Source organism: Mya arenaria, chromosome 5, assembly GCF_026914265.1.
Source record: "Mya arenaria isolate MELC-2E11 chromosome 5, ASM2691426v1".
Lineage (NCBI taxonomy): Eukaryota > Metazoa > Mollusca > Bivalvia > Myida > Myidae > Mya > Mya arenaria.
This window is the reverse complement of record NC_069126.1, coordinates 80,742,650-80,766,633: the sequence shown is the minus strand read 5'-3', so window position 1 is coordinate 80,766,633 and position 23,984 is coordinate 80,742,650. Positions and strand designations below refer to the sequence as shown.

Below are 23,984 nucleotides of genomic sequence, written 5' to 3'. Positions count from 1 at the left end.
TCGGAAATGATGTCGTTGGAATTGTGTTCCAGCTCATAGGGCGCGGACGGTTCATTTTCAGCTGAGAGCAGGCTAAAATGTCAAAACTGTGAAAAACATCAATTGGATATTTTCACTGTTTCAAACAGTGAAATGTCATTTAAGTTCACTGATAACTCTTTGTAACACCAGAAAGTATATAATAACCAGGCCCCAATTTCTCGAAACTTCTTAAGTCCCTTATAACAGGATTATTGCAACTAAACGTGCAAAAGTAAAAGGGCCGCCGCGCCTCCCGTAGGACGCGACGACCCGCTGTGTGCTTGTATGGCCGCCTAGTGGCGAGCAGTGTGCAAAGAAATGGAAATATTTGGGTGCCTCGAAGAAAATGAAAAACACGTATAATGATTAAGCTAATCTCAATATTTTTGGTTTTCATTAAATTGCGTAATATTAATTTCATCAAGAGTTTTTACACTTTAGATAGAAATTATCTTAATGATTATCACAATACACTATTTTTCATTTATCAAAATTCAATTCAAGTATGTATTTCGGCTTATTGAAATAAGCTTCTTAAGCCTGTTAAGCTTAAGAAGTTTCGAGAAATGGGCCAGCTGTAACTGTTTATTTTGGCGCCAGAAGTTTACTTACTTTATTGTGTTTTAGTTGTAGCATCGAGAAACAAAATAGTTCTATTATTCACTAGTGTGAATGCAGTGGTTTTGTCTTCGCGCCGAAAATAGCGAGGAATGGGCCTTAACTAGGTATCCCGGGGTAGCGGGGTCATTTTGGCGGGGTTTTACCAGCAGTTTGTCTGCGCAGGGCGGGGATTTCACCCGGGATTGGTTTGACCGAAAGTCAAAATCCCCGCTATTCCCCAGACCAGGGGTGCGTGGTTACAATTGACTGGTGCATACAAATACGCAAATAGTTTAATACAATACGAACCGTACGTTATAACCATGAGAAGAGTTGACATCTGCTTGACCAACTACATGGATTTAAATACATCTCGTGCAGCTTTACGATAGACGTCCATATGCAAACGCGAATGGCATAACATTGGTGCATTTTGTCTTGCAGGCCGTCTTTACATGGATATTTAAGGACGTGCAGATTGGAAACATGTCCTCCGGAGGGAAATACATGGAAGATCTGAAAAGCGGTTACTCACACCTTACTATTCATGATATAGGCCACGCTGACCTGGGACAATATGAGTGTGATGTAAGAAGTAGCGCATACGGAAAGCTGTCGGGCAACTACAACCTGGATTTCGATTTTAGTAAGTATACCAATAATATGTTAACTACAGAGTCAGATCAACTAGTACACCGTCTACGAAGTCTCAGTTTTTAAGCCAAATGTACGCCTAAAGGGGCTTTACACCGTATGATGGAAGAGCAAAAAAAAAAATGTCGAAAACTGACATAAACTTGATATCGATGTGTACAATGCATTAAAACTTACTAACCAAAGTACCACATAGTTTATAATTAATTTATTTTTCGCATTTTTTTCGTATTTTTCTTAAAAAAGATTACTAGTAGAATTCATTCTTATGCGTGATTGGCTAGTCGATGTTATCACGTGATATTTCCTAGTTAGGTAAATAGCTTAAATATTCCAAGTGTTTAGGTTAAACCATTGTAGCACAGTTGCTACAACACTTGACTGCAATTTTGGCGACACCGGTTCGAACCAGGTCTCCGACTCGATTTAATTTTTTACATTTTGGTATTTTTTATTTACAATTATGAGAGTGTAAAACATTTTATTAAATAATTGTCCTGAGATTCGTTACAGAAAAAACTTGTTTTGGTGCCAATCAGGTGTATAGTCCCTTTAAACGAGAGACACACATTTAACAAAACAGCGCAGATAGACCCAAGGGCCAGATCCAGGATTTGACGTCAGAGGGGCGTAACTTAGGGGCATAACCTTTTGACTTGCGTCCCTCCCTCAGAACCGTTATTTATTTATTTAAAATGTTGGCAGTGTGGTTAAAGTGACTCGCTCATGTTTTTGAACCAAAAATAAGTTTCCGGTAATGCATCTGAAAACACTTATTTTTATCATTATTTACTCTATGTCATCGAAATTTCAGAACAAAATACCGTTTGAGCATAACAAAGTATTTTGGTTTTAGTGGGGCTCGAACATTCGCCGGTAGAGTCAAGAAAAATGTGGAAAAATCTTAAGTGCCATCTGTGTCTGTTACTGTCTATCAGGTCACAAATCAATGACTTTTGATCATGTTAAGCATAACCGGAGCAACCCATTTTCTTTGAAAACGGCCCAAATGGAAATTAGCCAATACACAATGCACATGAAATTTGTCACCTGACTGTGACACCAGAGTAATACACAAGGATGCATAGCTGGGGATAAATATACCAGACATGACTAGGCCATTATTCTCTTACTAAAGCATTAGATTAATAATTTTGTTATTATTTAAAAAGGTATACCAAAAACCTAATAGAAAAGATGTTTTGTTCATTGCAATAATAAATCCTCCAGAACTGCACAGCAGGACACTCAGATCTGAGATCTGATAGCCATGAGGATTAAGATCAATACACAGAAAGTGTGTGCTATACACGGATGGGGATGCGGTCACTTATAGAAGGCTTAAACTAAGGCCTAGTTTAAGGAATGTTTGGCATGACAATTCCCTGCTTTGCATCTTCTGCTTATTGCACTGGTGTCACAGTAGGGGCCAATTTCCTTATTATTTGTTTATTGGCTCAGTGCCATTCAGGGTCCATTTCTAAAATAAAACCTCAAAAACTGCACAACATGATACTCAGATCGGAGATCTGAAAAGACACTTAGATAAAGATCAACACACGGAGGTTGTTGATAAGAGGTTTTTTATTATTTATTTTATTTTATTTTATTTTATTTTTTATTTATTTATTTATTTATTATTATTATTATTATTATTATTATTATTATTATTATTATTATTATTATTATTTTTATTTTTATTTATTTATTTTTTTATTTTTTTTTGGGGGGGGGACTCTTATAGAAGGATTAAACTAGGCCTTCAAGTAGTATTATGTTGTCTATAATCTATAATACATATTCATTGATCACGATGAATAACAAAACTTACTTTTAATTCAAAGATAATTCTGGCGTTAGATTTTCATTAATATTTCGATATATCGATAAACAGATAGTATGACATAAAAATGAAAGTAATGCATACAATGTACCTAGAGCCTATATCTTTGATTTCTTCTTAATAGGTCCAGCACTTTACATGAGCGAACGCCAAGTAAAGATCGGTGACGCGGTAACCATGTTATGCAGACACAATCCGAATCAGGTAACTGTTCGCACATTCACTCTTTGAAATTGATGATGTACCATCAGAAATTATACCTTTTTAGCTTTACTATTCGAAAAATAAGGAGGGCTATAGTCAACAAAAGTTATTTAAAAATTAACGTCACATTTGTTTGTTTACGTCGGTTGTGATCCGTGGTGACTACTGTGAGAACCCCTTTAAGTCACGTGATTCCTCGCCCTGTATTTGTATGATATGAAACAGACATGGGTAAGCATAAACTTGGATGAACAAAACCGTTTTAATATGGCTTTCAGTGTGTTATGCGTAGTTTCTGTTCAATAGTTTGTTTGGTTTTGGAATGAGCTTGCAAAATGGGTTGTATCGGGTTTTTGGCTGTTTTGGATTCACCTGTTTCATGGATTCAAAATTGATTTATGTTTATTAAGATAGAAACTACAGCGCATTTCCCTGCAGCCACCTAATAATTTGCATTTTATTTAAAAGCCATTAACGATATTCAAATGAAACTTGGTAAACATGTTCTCAAAAACAAAATGCACATGTATAAGTTGACAACATATGTCAATTCCTCTTGCTTAATACTTGTCCAGTTATGCCCCTTTGCAGACGAGACCATGCGTGGCATTCGGACCTCCTCGGCCATTTTATCGAAAACAAACTCGGATGTATTTGAACGATTTATATACTCAGAAATCAGTATGTTTAAGTCCGCTGCAAGTAGATCGCGTAGTAATTTAATTAAGGAGTTAAACTTAATGACTTAAATCTTTGGAATCTTAATTATGTTTGCACAAATACACTTCACAGGCAATCAATGTAAACTTGGATCAATAAATACAAGCTAATACACTGCATTTAATTAACGATATAAACAAAAACATTACGAACTTCTTCAACTGATGTACCGGAATACATCCGAGGTTGTTTTCGATAAACATGGCTTCCAAATGCTTGCGTCGTACTCAAAGCTCATGTTTTACGTTATGGCCATATATCGTGCAATATTATTACGTATTTTACTTTATGCTTTTATTATTTTGTGTGACGACTTTTGTTCTAGGGGGATTGGAAATTCGAGGACAGAAGGGAAAATGTTCTTTCGTCGGCTGAATACATTCAGCGATTTGTAAACCATGTGACAAGCTTGGGCGCACCTGAATATATGAAGAACATTACGCTGCACAATGTTACTCTGGAGCAAAGTGGAAACTACATTTGTTTCAATAAAAACGGCCAGCCGAAGGAAGATAAAACTTCATTAGACGTCCTTGGTAAACTCAACTTTACGATAAGTGCAAGGGAAAGAACTCTTCCCGCTCTTGTTTAATCTTTTATTCGAAAAGGGTTTTAAAACTGACAAATTGAAAGTGTTGAGATCTTTTTTTTATTTTTTTTATCTTGGAATGAGCCAATTTTTGCGTAACTGTCTGGAAACTAGTGATATAAGACTGCTGACAATAGAGCAGATCCTAATTTTGATGTTTACGTTTGGAAATTGATGTTTTACGGGTAAACGCGTTACTAACGCTTTAAGAAAAATGAAATTTTCGACAGTAAACCAAACAGAGATATGTTCTAGTGTGAGTTATCTTATTTGAGACAAAAATGTCAAAACTGTCAATTTGTGGGAGTGCATCTTTAAGTGTGAATAGAAAGTTTAAACGATGACTATCAGTATCTTTATAATCAGTGATTTTTTTGAAATATTTTTACCGCCTGTGCCCTGCAAATTGGGGAAAAATCACCTTTGGGAAAAAAATACAAAATCAGGCCAAAATAGCTAATATAATGGCAAATTTACATGTTTTAACTTTTTTATTCATACATTATACTGTAAAAGAGTAAGATTTTGTTTATATTTCAAGAAATTCATTGTTTTTGTATTCATTAACGTGATGCACATTTATCAAATTGGGAAATAATTTTTTTTTTAAAAATGGGGAAAATGGACAGTTTTTTGAAAGGGGAAACAGCCTTTAGAAGGCATTAAAGTGCACCAAAAAATCACTGTTAATCTACAGGCAGTTCTTTATTGTTCAACTTTCCGACTCTAGAACACGAATGTAAACAACAGGATTTATACTTTGTATAAGGATTCGTGATAAAATGATATCAGAAAATAATGCTTTCTGTGTGATTCCATGATCAACACACTTAAGTACAAGTTTTATTTGAACTCATGTGCAGTGGAAATCTTTCTAACATTTAAAGTGGTCCAGAATGGACTTAAGAGGTTCTACAGCTAATTGTTCAAAACTGGTTAATTCTTTGGTTTAGAAAGCCGCAACTATTTTGATTGGCCAATATTTATCCAATAATAACCACGTTCCAATGAAATCACTGAAATGAGAAAAGTGACCAAAAGACAATCATGTGGACATCTTAATCAAGCTTTATACAATTAACTGTATTGATATTGTACTCTGTTATAGGGTATCACTCATTAGTATGGGTTTTTGTTTTTTCTCGGGCTCGTTTTTCAGGATAGCTAGATGGGTTTTGAACTAAGGATAGACGCTAAAAATAAACAACAACTTGGTATGGCCTAATAACAAAATAATGAAAAAATATGACATAAATGTATTCAGCCTTTTTGTTTACACTGCAGGAATGACGATCATTTGCCATAGCCAGAATAACCAGGATATGATTTTAACTGAGGGTGTTGATGATACAGTTGTTTGCACTGTCCAAGCCAATCCGGCTATTGAAAGAGACGCTGATGTCGGCTTGTGGTGGTCACCTACCGTTGGCAGTGTCAAATTTGAGAAAATACCTAACGATGTGTAAGTAATTTAGGGTGGCACAGAGGTGACATACAATTCTTTATTTATATTTTGGCATCAATTTAGTTAGCTGTGGCCACGATTTAATAAGTTGTGGCCTCAAGTTACTTAGCTGTGGCCACGATTTAATAAGTTGTGGCCTCAAGTTACTTAGCTGTGGCCACGATTTAATAAGTTGTGGCCTCAAGTTACTTAGCTGTGGCCACGATTTAATAAGTAGTGGCCTCAAGTTACTCAGCTGTGACCACGATTTAATAAGTAGTGGCCTCAAGTTACTGAGCTGTGACCACGATTTAATAAGTTGTGGCCTCAAGTTACTGAGTTGTGGCCACGATTTAATAAGTTGTGGCCTCAAGTTGCTGAGTTGTGGCCACGATTTAATAAGTTGTGGCCTCAAGTTACTGAGTTGTGGCCACGATTTAATAAGTTGTGGCCTCAAGTTACTGAGTTGTGGCCACGATTTAATAAGTTGTGGCCTCAAGTAAATGTGTTGTGGCCACGATTTAATAAGTTGTGGCCTCAAGTTACTGTGTTGTGGCCACGATTTAATAAGTTGTGGCCTCAAGTTACTGAGTTGTGGCCACGATTTAATAAGTTGTGGCCTCAAGTTACTGAGTTGTGGCCACGATTTAATGAGTTGTGGCCTCAAGTTACTGAGTTGTGGCCACGATTTAATGAGTTGTGGCCTCAAGTTACTTAGCTGTGGCCACGATTTAATAAGTTGTGGCCTCAAGTTACTTAGCTGTGGCCACGATTTAATGAGTTGTGGCCTCAAGTTACTTAGCTGTGGCCACGATTTAATAAGTTGTGGCCTCAAGTTACTGAATTGTGACCACGATTTAATAAGTTGTGGCCTCAAGTTAGTTAACTGTGGCCACGATTTCGTAAGTTGTGGCCTCAAGTTACTGTGTTGTGGCCACGATTTAATTAGTTGTGGCCTCAAGTTAGTTAACTGTGGCCACGATTTCCTAAGTTGTGGGCTCAAGTTACTGTGTTGTGAACACAATTTAATGAGTTGTGGCCTCAAGTTACTTAGTTGTGGCCTCGATTTATTAAGTTGTGGCATCACGTTACTTAGTTGTGGCCACGATTTTTTAAGTTGTGGCATCAAGTTACTTAGTTGTGGCCTCGATTTTTTAAGTTGTGGCATCAAGTTACTTAGTTGCGGCCTTGATTTATTAAGTTGTGGCATCATGTTACTTAGTTGTGGCCTCGATTTATTAAGTTGTGGCATCACGTTACTTAGTTGTGGCCACGATTTTTAAGTTGTGGCATCAAGTTACTTAGTTGTGGCCTCGATTTATTAAGTTGTGGCATCACGTTACTTAGTTGTGGCCACGATTTTGTAAGTTGTGGCATCAAGTTACTTAGTTGTGGCCTCGATTTATTAAGTTGTGGCATCACGTTACTTAGTTGTAGCCTCGATTTATTAAGTTGTGGCATCACGTTACTTAGTTGTGGCCACGATTTTTAAGTTGTGGCATCAAGTTACTTAGTTGTGGCCTCGATTTATTAAGTTGTGGCATCACGTTACTTAGTTGTGGCCACAATTTTTAACTTGTGGCATCAAGTTACTTAGTTGTGGCCTCGATTTATTAAGTTGTGGCATCACGTTACTTAGTTGTGGCCACGATTTTTTAAGTTGTGGCCACGATTTAATAAGTTATGGCAACGATTTGATTAGTTGTGACCTCAGGTTACTTAGTTGTGGCCACGATTTTATTAGTTGTAGCCTCAAAGTACTGAGTTGTGGCCACGATTTAATAAGTTGTGGCCTCAAAGTACTGAGTTGTGGCCACGATTTAATAAGTTGTGACCTCAGGTTACTGAGTAGTGGCTATGAATCAATAAGTTGTGGCCACAGTTTAAGTTTAAGCCACAATATATATACAGTGTTGCGGATGTCGCCTATGTGCCACTGTAGTAATAAGAGTTTTAAAAAATTCACAGAAACAGTTTGGTAGTGTAATCCTTTTCGGAAGAGTTAGATAAAAAAAACTCATAAAATAATATCTCGGTTTTTTTTGTAATGACAAATATGATTTAGTGGTAATGAAATAAAATGCCCTTAATATAGGCTTGCTTAAATGTGTTTATGATTTCTCAAGAGCTTCTTTTATAACATTCATATTTGATACTTGATTTTTTAATTGAACCTAACTGATACAATACAGTCGAGTCCCGCTGGCTCGAACTCTCAGGGACCAGCGAAAATACCTCGAGCATTGGAAAATTCGAGCCAAGCAGGAATGCTTACATTAAGTTTAAAGAAATCGGTTCATTACTTCCATTTCGAGCCAAGGAAGAATTCGAGCCAAGCGATTTCGAGCCAACGGGGTTCGACTGTAAATGGCGAATGCACACACGCAAACTATAACATTTTGGTTTCCAGTTGCAGTGTAGGTATGGAGCCAGGACCCCCTTTAACTTCTTGGACCCTAACAATAGATATAAACGGGAAATATGTGTATCGGCTAATCAACAAACGCATTAAAATCCAAATCAAGGACCAATACGTATATATCAATATGCAAATACGTAAGTACTTGTTATGTTCTGGTCTGCCTCAGACATCGTACTATGCTGTTCTTAATAAGACATCTTAGGTCTTGTCCTATCTTAATGCTGTACTCTCACAGATTGACAGTTTTGACTCTTTTTTAGAGTTTTTGTCTCAGAATCAGCCGGTTTTGGTATCAAAGCTCGATACAGTCATTTATAAGGTAACTCACAATAGAACATATCTCAATTGTTTTGAATACTGCCGATAATTTTATTTTTTTCTTAAAGCCTTTGTAACCTTTGAGCCATAAAATTGCAATTTTCGAAAATAAATATGAAAAACTACAATCTGATGTCATCATCATTGTTACATTGGTTACAAGACATTATCGCAAAAATTTGCAAATTCCAGGACTAAAATAAAAAAGGCTGTCAAAACTTTCAATTGCAGCTGTAAGTCAGTTTCCTAATGTACGAAAAACTCACTGTTCATGTGCTATAAAACATAATACTATCTGAAATACTTATTTTCATTATTTTATTGATTTATCGAAAAAAATTATGTAATATAGTTTAAACAGTTTAACAATTTATACATCCACTGAGTCCCCTGTTTTACTGACTGTTCCAAGTCGGCAGCCCTATCATGTACCGATAAATGATAGTACAATGCTTATGCCTGTCTGTGTTGTATTTTTACAAAACAATGTTACAAGCGTCTGTTAGGCCATGAATCTGATGCCTCTAAACACGGTTTTGGCTACTGACCTTTGGTGGTATTCAATTTCCCAACATTAGTAAATCTTGTGGTCATACATCATTGACTTCATTCATTCTATTGGTCAGTTATCAATAACAAGTAATCCGATTAGATACATCGTTCTTGCATCCATTTAAGACTAAAATTGAATACCAGCCCTGGTCCCAGTTTCTACTGTACTAGTATCAATGCATTTGAAAAAAGGAGACGTTCTTCGGTATCAATCTAACATGTAGCATATCACGTTCTGCTGTAAGTGTGTCCTGCGTGTTCGTAAAAGGCATGCAGGTAGTTTTAGGCCAAAGTGTGGACAGTTTTAATATTAAAAATGCACGCTTACTCCCAAATAAGATGTACCACAATTGATACAATTGCTTTTATTTACCCAAGAGGATGAATAAATCTCGAAAACAGTAGTCCTTATGAAGTATACTGAGTTTAATTTGAAAGAAAGGTGTAGAAAAACACGGTATTTCTACCTTATGAGAGGATAGTTGATCACTGTAAATCTTAGCTCGCCAGTCATTTAATTTGTGTGCGTTTTTAGCTATAACATACACGGCTGCAATCTTGTTATCAGTAATAAATATCTTCCATAAATGCATTATTTAGTAAGTGGTTACAGGTTTATCACTCAACATGAATGTTTGTTAGACATGTGTTTGTATTGATTTGAAATAAGAGTGTCTTTAAGATACAAAACTACAGGTGCTTCAATTTCTATGTGTGTGCACTTTCAGAGCAACGCTGTCAACCGCCGTGTGGGCTAAATATGAAGTGTGACATGAAAGGGCAATGTTCGTGTACGCCCGGATTTCGTCCCAACCCTGTCGGTATCGGCACGGGGTGTGTTCTAGAAGGAAATGGTAAGATACATATAAGTAAATATTTACTTTAGTGACCAGTTTAAGTATAAGTATGCTAATATGTTTTCTATTGAATTTAAAAAAAATGAATATTGCAATGGAAAGACATAAAGAATGATTAAATTATTATATTTTGGTTTTATTTCTTTTTAAATACGAGTTATCTATGGTGCTTTTCTAGTAGTAGTATATCTGTTTTTCTAATCCGTCCAAATTTCCTCTCCGTACATGGAGTATTACTTTCAAAGGGTTTTTATTTTTATACACTTCGCACATAACTAAACATAGATATGATAGTATTGTTTTTTTTAAGAAATCATAACCTTACATTGTTTATTTCTTATGCCTTAAAATGTTGTAGTAATGTGAAAATAATAATTCATAATAACATGTGACAATTGTTTTAAAAAAACATAATATCAAATTATACCGTTCACAAATGTATATGTGACAATTAAAGATACATTTTCTATTGATTGTAGTATTGTGTCGACACTGTATTTTTTCCTTATGTTTATTCTGTTGCTCAAGATCTATGTATAGATTATAATGTCACTAGCCAATAGGGTGGGGAATCACGTGACTTCAAATGGGGATTTTTACGTGGGTCACCACGGGTCAAAACCGATGTAAACAAACAAGTGAGTGACGTTAATTTTTAAAGACATTTTTTTGACAAAAGTGATATCAAAATATTTCTTAGCCTTAAAAAGTTCATATTTTTCTTCTAAACGATGCAATCCTTGGCCAAAATTTCACTTTGATAGAACTTTGTAGAACGATGAGGACACGCTGTGTGGGCCGTGAAAATTCGGCCAAGAATTGCATCGTTAAGATACAAGCAATTGTAAAATATTCTACACGTGTAGATCAGAAAACAACAACATAGTTTAAGTGCTATTTTTATAACTTTTCAGTCAAAAACGTTATTTAGAAATCAACGTCACGTATTTGTTTGTTTACATCGGTTTTGACCCGTGTTGACATATGTGTGAACCCCAGTGAAGACTGTCCAATATGTTTGATATGTTTCTGATGTTCACAGTACACCTTGTATTGTTTCGTGTTTTTATTTTTCTGTTTGTTCATCTTGATTTGTTTTGTGTCGGTGGCCAAAAAAGATTTTGATATTATCAAATAACCAAAATTTACATCTTATACATAGGACGAAAGCCTCCAGGTTGGTGGGTTAGCTTAAAATCACCCGGAATAAATTAGTTGCTCACTTTCTGTTGTTTAAAAATTTGGACTATCTATTAGCAAACTGTAGGAATGAAATTTGTATTTGTTAATTACTGACGTTATGTTTAAACAACAAGATTTGTTTTATTCTAAAGTTATGTCTGAACAACGAGTATTTGCTGTATTATGACGTAATGTCTGAACAACGAGTATTTGTTGTTTTATGACGTAATGTTTGAACAACGAGTATTTGTTATATTCTGACGTAATGACTGCACAACGAGTATTTGTTGTATTCTGACGTAATGTTTGAACAACGAGTATTTGTTATATTCTGACGTAATGACTGCACAACGAGTATATGTTGTATTCTGACGTAATGTTTGAACAACGAGTATTTGTTATATTCTGACGTAATGTCTGCACAACGAGTATTTGTTGTATTCTGACGTAATGGCTAAACAACAAGTATTTGTTGTATTCTGACGTAATTGCTGAACAACGAGCATTTTTTTATTCAGACGTTATGTTTGAACAACGAGTATTTGTTGTATTCTGACGAAATGGCTGAACAACGAGAATGTGTTGTATTCTGACGTCATGGCTGAACAACGTGTATTTGTTGTATTCTGACCTAATGGCTGAACAATGAGTATTTGTTGTATTTTGACGTAATGTCTGAACAACAGTATTTGTTGTTTATCGATGTAATGTTTAATAACGAGTATTTGTTGTATTCTGACGTAATGACTGCACAACGAGTATTTGTTGTATTCTGACGTAATGGCTGAACAACGAGTATTTGTTGTATTCTGACGTAATGTCTGAACAACGAGTATTTGTTATATATCGACGTGATGTCTGTATAACGAGTATTTGTTTTATATCGACGTAATGTCTGAACAACGAGTAATTGTTATATTCTTACGAATTGTATGAACAACAAGATATATTACGATGTCATTCGTAACAATAATTGTTTAAGAAATAATATGTTTGCTAATAGAAAGTTTGTCTTTTTGTTTCACGAAATTCCTTCATACCCTGTTGTTTAATGTTGTTCTCCAACATATTAAACCAACTGTGTGGTGGTAGACTAAATTTAAAACGCGACAAGCAGAAATGTATCTAGTAAAGATGACGTCAGCAAAGCTCTGGCGTCATAGATTCGTGGTATTGAAAATGACAGGGGTCCTTACGAAAATATTCTTGGATGTTTTAAAGTGTAATTTAACATTATTTTTGTGAAAAAAAAAACACAACAAATTTTGTAAAATGCCATAACCTGATTGTTGAAAAAACAGAAACACGATATGTCCTATTTTTGCTTGTCGCGGTTTTAGTTATTAAAGTTAAGATTATGTTGTATGTAAGTGATATTGGCTTGGCCCCAAATTCTCGAAAACTCTTAAGCATAACATGCTTAAGTAGCTTATTAAAATTATCCGCAACTTTCTTGCTATATCTTGATTTTACTACATAATTCGTTTATCGTGATTATCACAAAGAAAACTTAATACCAAAGTTACACCAAAAAGTCAAAATAGTAAGCTAAGCTTAATGCTAATATAAGGGTCTTATAGCTGCACTCTCACAGATTTACCGTTTTGACAACTGTTTTATGTTTTGTCTTGGAAAGAGCAAACTTTTGCGTAAATATCTGCAAACCAGTGATTTAAGACTGCTTACAAAAGATCAGATCACAGAGTTTCACATTTCCGCTATAAAAATGAATGTCTTAATTTATGTCTTAAAGCGTTACTAACGGTTAAAAAAATGCATTAAACATCAAGTTCTAAACTTAAATATGGAACTCACCGGTCTGATTTTTGTTAAGGAATTCCATGCAATTTTGCATGAATTGGCTCGTTTAAAAACAAAAAAATATAAAAAAATGTCAAAACGTTAAATCTGTGAGAGTGCAGCTTTAAGAAGTTTCGAGAAATTGAGGCTTGGGCCGTATTAAAAAAACCCGACTTAGATCTAAATTAAGTTGAAGAGTAGAATCAATATGAGTGGTGTGATTGGACTGTAGTAATAACTGTGGGGTGTTATTCAATATGCAAATTAAGTTCATCTTACTAATAGGGTCATGCATCATTGACTTTATTCACTCAATTGGTCAGTCTTTTAAAACAAGTGATCCGATTAGCTATATCGTTCTTGGATCCAATTAAGACCAATATTAAATACCAGCCCTGTTCAATAGACTGAATGTATATCCAAGGATAAGGATAATAATTATTAGACTGAATACTGTCTCTGCTCCTTTAGCCAACCCTTAATTGTAGATGTAAATGTGTATTACTGTTGAGTTGACATGCGCTATATTATTTTTGTTGTCTACGTCTGTACTTTTTTATTTTATTCGTTTGGGTGACTTTAGGGGAAAATGGCACGTTCAGTTATATTTCATGTATTGCATTTTAATGTAATAATGTTAACAATGCTGTATACTTGTTTGTGTAAGTTTTCGAAACAGATTATATATACATGCAATGTGTAACAGACATACATAAGTCATATAAGTGTTCACGCGTATTCCTCCGCGCAGATTGGATCACCGATAAGATTTACATTTAATCATTTAGAAATCCTCTGAGTCAAACAACCAACTGGTTCTATGGTATAATTAGATGGCATGAACTAAAATTTTAATGATTAAGACTGGGAGGAGTGAGCGTAGCAAACGAGTCCTTCTTAATCGTTTAGATTTTAATTCAGGTCATCTAACTGACATAAAATACAACCTCATTGGCTGACGCACTGTCAACGCCAAGTCTGACGCAGAGATTGTGTATCGGATAGGTGGCAGTAGGCGGGCCTTAAACACCCGTGAAAGTTGAAATACTTAATGATTAAGCCTTGTACTAAATGATTCATTGGCTGTCAATGTAGGTTGTATAATAATAAGAGGTAATTTAGAAGCTGCCGCATGCGGAATGGCTAGCGTAGAGGCGTAGAGGCATTCGCGGTCACACTAAGAAAGTTTCTTTTCATTTTGCAAGTAATTGGTCATTTGTATTTTACTATTTATTCGGCATAACACGGGCGCAACTCGGCTGCCGAATTAATTGTTTAGTAACGCAAAAAATGATTTTTTAAGACCATTTTTTAAGAGCTCACAAATTTAAAACTTTGTACTTTGTACAGAGAGTACGACACCAGGTAAGATTTAAGCACCACTAAAACCTGAAGTTTAACAAAGCTTGTTCGCAATTAATTGGCTTTATCAAAACCTAACTCGGATGGATGAAAGTTTCTATTTCATTACATAATACACATATGTTCGTGTAAGCTGACTAAAGTAACGGATAACAAAAGGCTTCGAATGTATACTTTCTAAGAAATGCCCTCTCCCCCCAAGTACGCCCCTTCAGATGTCGATCCTGAATCTGCCCCAGAATCTTCTGAGATAGGAAACAGTTCTACACAAACATTCACTTACTGGACACAAAAATATTATAAAAAGAAAGTTAAAAAATATGCTTTTTTCTATATTATTAAACAGTAAACTGTTGAAGGTATCGATTTATTCAGAGTTCAAAAAACATTTTGCGGTTGGTTCCCTGCTTGCAGTGAATACGTTACGATGTAATAGGGATACAGAAACAGCAGTTTCTTGTTGATAATCACACATTAATTTGAAGGGAATGAACACGTGCTTTAGTGTCATATGACCTGTAAAATATAGTGACATTTAACATAAAAGTTTATTTTCTTTAACTGTATCAAAGGGGTCACTCCTATCAACAAATTCGTAGTTATTTTATGCAAGATTAAATGTCACTAATTCTTTACAGGTCATATGACACGAACGTATGAGTTCATTCCCTTCAAATATATGTGGATAATCATAGTTAACAATTGTTGTCAGTCGTCCAACAAAAAATACAAATATTGCCTTAGTTTTCTCTTATCGACTGTGCATCGACTGTCGATACAAAGATTATTACGTTTCAGGTCTTCTTTTCTATTTCACGTCTACTTAACAAACGGCGATGGTTGTTCATTTGCATCAAAATCATTCTTAATTTACTTGAGGAAGATAATGAGATATTTGTTGACATTACAAACAACGTATAGATGGTTAAATATTTTTTGTATACATTTACATAAATAAATTGGCCTGGAGCGTCGCAACCTTTAACCAGCTTAGTGTTTGAGATTATATGTTGTCTACTGACCAAGTCACTTTTTATATCTACTAATGTAACTGATTGAAATAAAAACAGCTGAATACATATATATAAAACTTCATTTAAGGCAGATTCGAAAATAACTGCTATCCCGTTGTGCAAAATATAATTTCGAACACTTAATAATAAAAATAATAATAAAATAATGATATTAATAGTAATAATAATAATAATAATAATAATAATAATAATAATAATAATAATAATAATTGTAATAATAATAATGTAATGCATATATGTGTTATTCATATAAGGGAAACATTATATCATTATACTCGAATTCTAGTTCAAATTATTTTATACATACAGAGTGGTTTGCCGTGGTCTCGTGCATAAGAGCGTGGTCGTGCAGTAAGGCAATGTTTAGTATATATGACCTCTCTTGTGTACCAAAAAGAATTTAACATGTCTAATTTCGCCTAGAACGTTGGATCGCTGACTATATTTTGTAGAACAAGTTGACACTGACAAATTATGCCCCAGTCAATTGTAACCACTGCCCCCAAGGTCCGGGGGTATACCGGGGATAGCCGGGGAAATGGGCCGTGTTTTTACCCTCCCGATGGCCCCGCAGTGCCATGTGAATGCGGTGGTTTTGTATACGCGCCAAATATAGCGGGGAATGTGTCTTACTTAGGGTCCCTGGGGTGCAGGGGAATTTGGCGAGGATTTATCCATCAGTTCGTCCCCGCAGAGCGGGGATTTTACCCGGACTTGGCTGGAACGAAAGTCAAAGTCCCCGCTATTCTCTGGACCTCGAGGGGCCGTGGTTACATTTGACTGGTGCATTATCGTTATTATGTATATTTAGTTAATCCGATATATAAAGCAATTTAAGAGATTATATTGGCTGAAAATGTAGGTTATAATCTTAAAATTGTTTTAAGCTGCACTCTCACAGATGGAACGTTTTGACAGCTATTTTATTTTTTGTCTTGGAACGAGCCAATTTTTGCGAAAATCTACAGAAACCAGTTATTTAAGACTGCTGACAAAAAATCAGATCGCAGATTTTTATATTTAAGTACAAAAATGATGTTTTATGCTTTTTTCTTAAACCGTTAATAACGGTTTGAGTCACAAAACATTAATTTCGATCGGAAATATGAAAATCTACGATCTGATTTTTTGTTAGCAATCTTATATCATTGGTTTGCAGATATTTACGCAAAAAATTGTTCTTTCCAAGACAAAAAATAAAAAAAAAGTTGTTAAAATGGTCAATCTCTGAGAGTGCAGCTTTAATGTTGCGACATAAAAATTTAGCACACTAAATGCGTATGTAATGTAATCATGGTTTGTCAGGGCGATCCGAATCGGACGAAGAGGACGATGGTATGATTACGGATTTTTATTTTAACATTATACGCACATCGTTCACTTATTCAAATATCTTTTCTCATCTCCAGAACGGTAATGTTTTCCCTTTTCTGTTTCGTATTAGCCGCACCTTGCTATGTTGTTTTGTTTGCTTTGCATGGTCGAATATATAACAAACATGGGATTATGTTAATATGTAGCAAGAAATAACTCTTATTATAAGAATCATGTATGTGAAACATGTAGTTGCAGAGTTTAATATTTCTCATAAAAACAATAGTATAAAATCTTTTCGTCCTACTTCTTTGTTATTTTGATATAGAAATCTTTAATCCATTTTCTTGAACTTTGTGTAACCGTGTCTTTGTTGTGTATATAGCGGCACTTTTGATGTCTAGCTATAGAGCTAGCTTTTATAGCGACGCGGTAGTGTCCGCCAGCAGAGCGAGATGTCGTGGTTCGAACCCCGGCAGGAGCACATAACAATTTTTGCAGTCTGTTACATTTGTTTGGCATTAACATACATTTTGATAAGTGTGTCAAAAAAAAGTAATTGAATTAAGGGATGCAGCATGTAAGAAAATGTTATTACAGTCGAACTCCGAATGCTCGATCTCCCAGGGACCGACACAAATACATCGTGCCTCGAAAACATCGAGCCAAACGGGATTGTTTACCTTCAGTTTTAATAAATCGGTCCTTTTTCATCTTGTTCGAGCCAACACATATATCGAGCCAAGCGAGTTCGAGCCAACGGGGTTCAACTGTATTATATAACACACAGCATTACACATTATATAAATAAAGTACACTATAATCGTATTATTTATCTAGCACAGTCTTATGACGTAATCATATCGCCTTGGGTATTCCATGTTAGCATGCAATAAAGTCATTTACGATATAAACTACTGGAAAAAAGAAACTGCATGATACAAAATGTGTCCAAAATAACTGGCAAATACTTCGATCGTTAAATAAATGTAACTGTGTTATAGAAAAGTACTTATTGGAAGAGTCTTGTTTCAAATGGCTATTTTTTTTAATTATTTAAGAGTATTAAACAGTATATGTTTGGCCTCACAATTTGTTTTGTTTTTTTGTCGGAATTCATTGCCATTGTTAAGAAAACTTTTTTTTTCTTTCAAAAAATAATTACAGGTATGAAAAAAAAATGAAATACGATGTTTGTCGGGTGATCTTCTGGAATGTATCACTTCTCGTTGTTTGAATAAGGTCTCGTGTGATATAGACTTTATATACGTAAGCAACTAAAGTGATTAAACTCCACAGATCAACCGAAGATCTGCATTTAAGCAGCTGTACACCAGATAGGGACCAAATAAGGTTTTTTCTCTGTAACGAATCTTAAGACAATTATTTAATAAAATGTTTTACTCGTTGATATCATAAATGTTAAAAAAAATACCAGAATTAAAAAAAATGGTGTCGGTTTTCGACATTTTTTTTTCGCTATTTCATCTTATGGAGTACAGTCCCTTTAAGATTCGGCATAACATGATCGCATTAGAATAATGGTCTGATAGGACACAAAGTCAGGTCTATTTCAATGGCATTAGACTAAAAGTATATTCTAATTGATGGTATTAGACAAAACGTAGAGCCCAATGGCATAATATAGAGTCTCATTTGGTGGCTTTGGGCAAGACACGGGGTCTAGTTTGATGACATGGCGCAAAACACGGGGTTTAGTTTGATGACATGGCGCAAAACACGGGGTCTAGTTTGATAACATGGCGCAAAAAGAGTCTTAAATTGATATGTTATAATGTAATAATAAAAATATGTGTTTATCAATACACGATAAAACCAATTTCAGGAGATGAGTGGGGTATGTCAGGTGGACAGGGTGGTGATAAGGACAAGGACAAGGACGATGATGCCGTGGTCGTACGACACACCTCCGTGGCCACAATCGTGGGCTCAACCTTCGGAGCGTTGGCTATGGTACTCCTTGTCCTGCTGTTGTATATATGCTATCGTCGGTGGAAGAAAAAGGCGGACACGCAAAAGGTTTGTTCCCTATTATTCACTTGTAGATACGACCATGGTCGTTAAACAAATATCAGAGGTTCAGTCACGGCGTGGTTTAACCCTTGGAGCGTTGGCTGTTCTAATTGGAAATATATTATATCGTCAGCGGAAGAATGCAAAAGGTTGGTTCCCAATAATTCACTTGTAGATACGACCGTAGTCGTTTTAAAACAAATATCGGTGTTTTAGTCGTGGGTTCAACCCTAAAGTTTAGCTGTAGTTTTAATTGTTTTAATTGGATGTATATGATATCGTCACAGGAAAAAAGCTAGAACAAAAAAACAAGGTCATACGCCATGGCCGTTTTAAAAGAATGGGTTTAACCCGCGGGATGATGGCCATGGTATTACTTGTTCTACTGAGGTACAGTCGAACCCCATTGACTCGAACTCGCTTGGCTCGATTTCCTCGTTGACTTGAACTGGATGAAAAGGATGTTAAAGCATTCCAGCACATTTGATATAACCGAAATACAAAAAGTGTATAACTTAACCAAACACATTCGAAAATAGTTCGGCATAACCAGAACATCGAGATAACATAGTTCGGCATAACGAGATTCGACCTTATATCTCAGCTATGGTGTTACTTCAACTACTGAAGTTTAAACAAGTTACTAGTAAAGTGATTGACACCTATGGATTTAGGTTTTGATAATAATGAGTTCGGGAAGAATGTCTATGGAAGTTCAACCATTATTTCCAGATAAACGGTGGCACCTACACAGACCCTAGCGCTCTGTACCAGTATGAGTACCACTCGGAGGCGAACCTGATGAAAGACAACCCAGCCTTCACGAACCCCGCGTACGGCCAGATGCCCAAACAAGTCGCTAGGAAAGAGGTATACAAAGAGAAATGTAACGATATGTATACTTCATCAGACCATGAATAAATCCAGAGTGAAAACCAAGAATGGCAATTCTATGTTAAAGATGCACTCTTACTCCCAAATAATGCACCAGTCAATTGTAACCACGGCCCCCAGGTCCGGAGGTATACCGGGGATAGCCGGGGAAATGGGCCGTTTTTTTTACCCTTCAGGTGGTCCCGCAGTGCTGGGTGAATGCGGTGATTTTGCCTTCGCGCAAAATATAGCGGGAAATGGGCCTTACCTAGGGTCCCTTGGGTGCAGGGGCATTTGGCGGGGATTTTACTATCAGTTTGTCCCCGCAGAGCGGGGATTTTACCCGGGGTTGGCTGGACCGAAAGTCAAAGTCCCCGCTATTCCCCGGACCTGGGGTAGGGTGCGTGGTTACAATTGACTGGTGCAAAAGATGTACCACAATAATACCACTGTTTTAATTTACTATTCTCGTACACCAGAGTGATGATGCTATGTGTACCACAGATTTATCACGATCGAACCTCTGATGAATGTGAATGTACATTACCTAAAAGGATGAATACATATCAAAAATAATGGTTCTTATGAAGGAGACCGTGTTTAATTTGAAAGAAAGGTGCAGAAAACACAATATTTCTACCTTATGAGACGATAGTTGATCACTGTAATTCTTTTAGCACTCACCAGTCATTTACTATTTGTGTGTTTTCAGCTATGAAATACACGATTACAATTTTGTTATCAGTAATTAATGTTTTCTATTAATGCATTTAGTGAGTAGTAAAAGGTTCATCATTCAAAATTTATAATTGTTATACATGTATATGTATTTTTTTTAAATGCGAGTATCACTTTAACTATATCCCATGAACAAAACAAATTCACGTTCCATGAGAGTGAAGGCGCCTGTAACAACATACCTATGTTTTACAAAACTTACCAACTTCATACTGTTGGTACCAATGTTTCTAATACTGTTAGCATTAAATACTACATGTCGATCATGAAGTTTTGGATATTAATAACAGATCGTGTATTCGACGATATGTCAAACAAACTTAAGATATAAGAAATAAATACAAATGAATATACTTGTTTAAAAATTTGGCTTTACTTTTGATTACAGAACACATATGTTAGTCTGCGGAAGGACGAGCTGGAATTTCCCCGGGAGAACCTCCAGCTTGGTGTGGACCTGGGCCAGGGCCGCTTTGGGAAGGTGATTCAGGCCCGGGCTCTTAACATTTCCGGGAACGGGAAGTGGACACAGGTTGCGGTCAAAACATGCAGAGGTAACTTGTAACATATGGGATTTTTTTTCGAAAAATTTCCCCTTTGAAACGCGCCTTATAATACCAGTTTTAAAGCTGCACTCTCACAGATTTAACGTTTTGACAACTTTTTTATTGTTTGTCTTAAAACGAGCGAAAATCCATAAAAAGAAACAGTTATACAAGACTGCTTACAAAAAAATTAGATCGCAGATGTTAATATTTAAGTACAAAAATTAATTTTTATGCATTTTTCGAACAAAAATACTGCGATCTGATTTTTTGTCAGCAGTCTTATATCACTGATTTGCAGATATTTTCGCAAAATATCTTTCCAAGACAAAAAAAATAATAAAGTTGTAAAAATGGCATATCTGTGAGAGTGCAGCTTTAATTCTTCAATAGTTACTTCAAATTTCAGCCGCAAATAAGATTATATACCAAATCAAGTAATTCAGATAAAAATAGACCTGAATTGAATGTACATGTATATATTAAATCAATACTTATACCAGTTCTAGCATTTAATCAGAATCACAATTAATGATTGTACTTGTAAATATATCATATGCATTGCAATCTTCGGCGAATTTTTCATATATCAGCTAAATATTCCATTGATAAGCGGCGATTGGCCAATTGCAGGTACCGCCACTGATTCAGAGAAACAGGATTTATTCCTGGAACTTGAGATTATGAGGAAGATTCCACTTCACCCGAATGTTGTGACTCTCTATGGATGCTGCTCCAAATTAGGTATGAATGTTATTAATCTTTATTGGTGCTGCTAAAACAAAGTATGAATGCTGTGACTCTCTATGGGAGCTGCTCCAAACGAGGTATGAATGTTGTGACTCTCTATGGGAGCTGCTCCAAACTAGATATGAATGTTGTGGCTCTCTATGGGAGCTGCTCCAAACTAGGTATGAATGTTGTGACTCTCTATGGGAGCTGCTCCAAACTAAATATGAATGTTGTGACTCTCTATGGGAGCTGCTCCAAACTAGGTATGAATGTTGTGACTCTCTATGGGAGCTGCTCCAAACGAGGTATGAATGTTGTGACTCTCTATGGGAGCTTCTCCAAACTAGATATGAATGTTGTGACTCTCTATGGGAGCTGCTCCAAACGAGGTATGAATGTTGTGACTCTCTATGGGAGCTGCTCCAAACGAGGTATGAATGTTGTGACTCTCTATGGGAGCTGCTCCAAACGAGGTATGAATGTTGTGACTCTCTATGGGAGCTGCTCTAAACGAGGTATGAATGTTGTGACTCTCTATGGGAGCTGCTCCAAACAAGGTATGAATGTTGTGACTCTCTATGGGAGCTGCTCCAAACGAGGTATGAATGTTGTGACTCTCTATGGGAGCTGCTCCAAACTAGAAATGAATGTTGTGACTCTCTATGGGAGCTGCTCAAACAAGGTATGAATGTTGTGACTCTCTATAGGAGCTGCTCCAAACAAGATATGAATGTTGTGACTCTCTATGGGAGCTGCTCCAAACAAGGTATGAATGTTGTGACTCTCTATGGGTGCTGCTCTAAACAAGCTGCTCCAAACAAGATATAAATGTTGTTACTCTCTGTGGGGGCTGTTCCAAACAAGCTGCTCCAAACAAGATATAAATGTTGTGACTCTCTATGGGTGCTGCTCTAAACGAGGTATGAATATTGTGACTCTCTACGTGAGCTGCTCCAAACGAGGTATGAATGTTGTGACTCTCTATGGGTGCTGCTACAAACAAGGTATGAATGCTATGACTCTCTATGGGAGCTGCTCCAAACAAGGTATGAATGTTGTGACTCTCTATGGGAGCTGCTCCAAACTAGAAATGAATGTTGTGACTCTCTATGGGTGCTGCTCCAAACTAGATATGAATGTTGTGACTCTCTATGGGTGCTGCTCCAAACTAGGTATGAATGTTGTGACTCTCTATGGGAGCTGCTCCAAACTAGATATGAATGTTGTGACTCTCTATGGGAGCTGCTCCAAACTAGATATGAATGTTGTGACTCTCTATGGGAGCTGCTCCAAACTAGATATGAATGTTGTGACTCTCTATGGGAGCTGCTCCGAACTAGATATGAATGTTGTGACTCTCTATGGGAGCTGCTCCAAACTTGATAGGAATGTTGTGACTCTCTATGGGTGCTGCTCCAAGCTAGGTAGGAATGTTGTGACTCTCTATGGGAGCTGCTCCAAACTAGATATGAATGTTGTGACTCTCTATGGGAGCTGCTCCAAACTAGATATGAATGTTGTGACTCTCTATGGGTGCTGCTCCAAACAAGGTATGAATGTTGTGACTCTCTATGGGTGCTGCTCCAAACAAGGTATGAATGTTGTGACTCTCTATGGGTGCTGCTCCAAACAAGGTATGAATGTTGTGACTCTCTATGGGTGCTGCTCCAAACAAGGTATGAATGTTGTGACTCCCTATGGGAGCTGCTCCAAACTAGATATGAATGTTGTGACTCTCTATGGGTGCTGCTCCAAGCTAGGTAGGAATGGTGTGACTCTCTATGGGAGCTGCTCCAAACTAGATATGAATGTTGTGACTCTCTATGGGAGCTGCTCTAAACTAGATATGAATGTTGTGACTCTCTATGGGTGCTGCTCCAAACAAGGTATGAATGTTGTGACTCTCTATGGGTGCTGCTCCAAACAAGGTATGAATGTTGTGACTCTCTATGGGAGCTGCTTCAAACAAGGTATGAATGTTTTGACTCTCTATGGGTGCTGCTCCAAACAAGGTATGAATGTTGTGACTCTCTACGTGAGCTGCTTCAAACAAGGTATGAATGTTGTGACTCTCTATGGGTGCTGCTTCAAACAAGGTATGAATGTTGTGACTCTCTATGGGAGCTGCTCCAAACAAGATATGAAT

At 36.3% G+C, this 23,984-nt stretch overlaps 1 protein-coding gene across 3 annotated transcripts in view; it reads left to right on the top strand.

Moving 5' to 3' along the window:
- The window catches only part of LOC128234602 (proto-oncogene tyrosine-protein kinase receptor Ret-like), a 42,175-nt gene that overhangs the window by 5,550 nt on the left and 12,641 nt on the right, over positions 1-23,984 (top strand). Inside the window, exons 3-14 of one of the 3 annotated variants that reach the window (XM_052948916.1) lie at positions 1,066-1,267; positions 3,243-3,322; positions 4,368-4,578; positions 5,916-6,093; positions 8,486-8,631; positions 10,096-10,221; positions 14,557-14,571; positions 16,908-16,937; positions 18,763-18,956; positions 19,683-19,820; positions 20,950-21,115; positions 21,740-21,850. In XM_052948916.1, the coding sequence (XP_052804876.1) occupies positions 1,066-1,267; positions 3,243-3,322; positions 4,368-4,578; positions 5,916-6,093; positions 8,486-8,631; positions 10,096-10,221; positions 14,557-14,571; positions 16,908-16,937; positions 18,763-18,956; positions 19,683-19,820; positions 20,950-21,115; positions 21,740-21,850 (1,597 nt within the window). The remainder of the gene's footprint in view (positions 1-1,065; positions 1,268-3,242; positions 3,323-4,367; positions 4,579-5,915; positions 6,094-8,485; positions 8,632-10,095; positions 10,222-14,556; positions 14,572-16,907; positions 16,938-18,762; positions 18,957-19,682; positions 19,821-20,949; positions 21,116-21,739; positions 21,851-23,984) is intronic. The other 2 variants (XM_052948917.1, XM_052948919.1) reach the window with 2 other exon arrangements.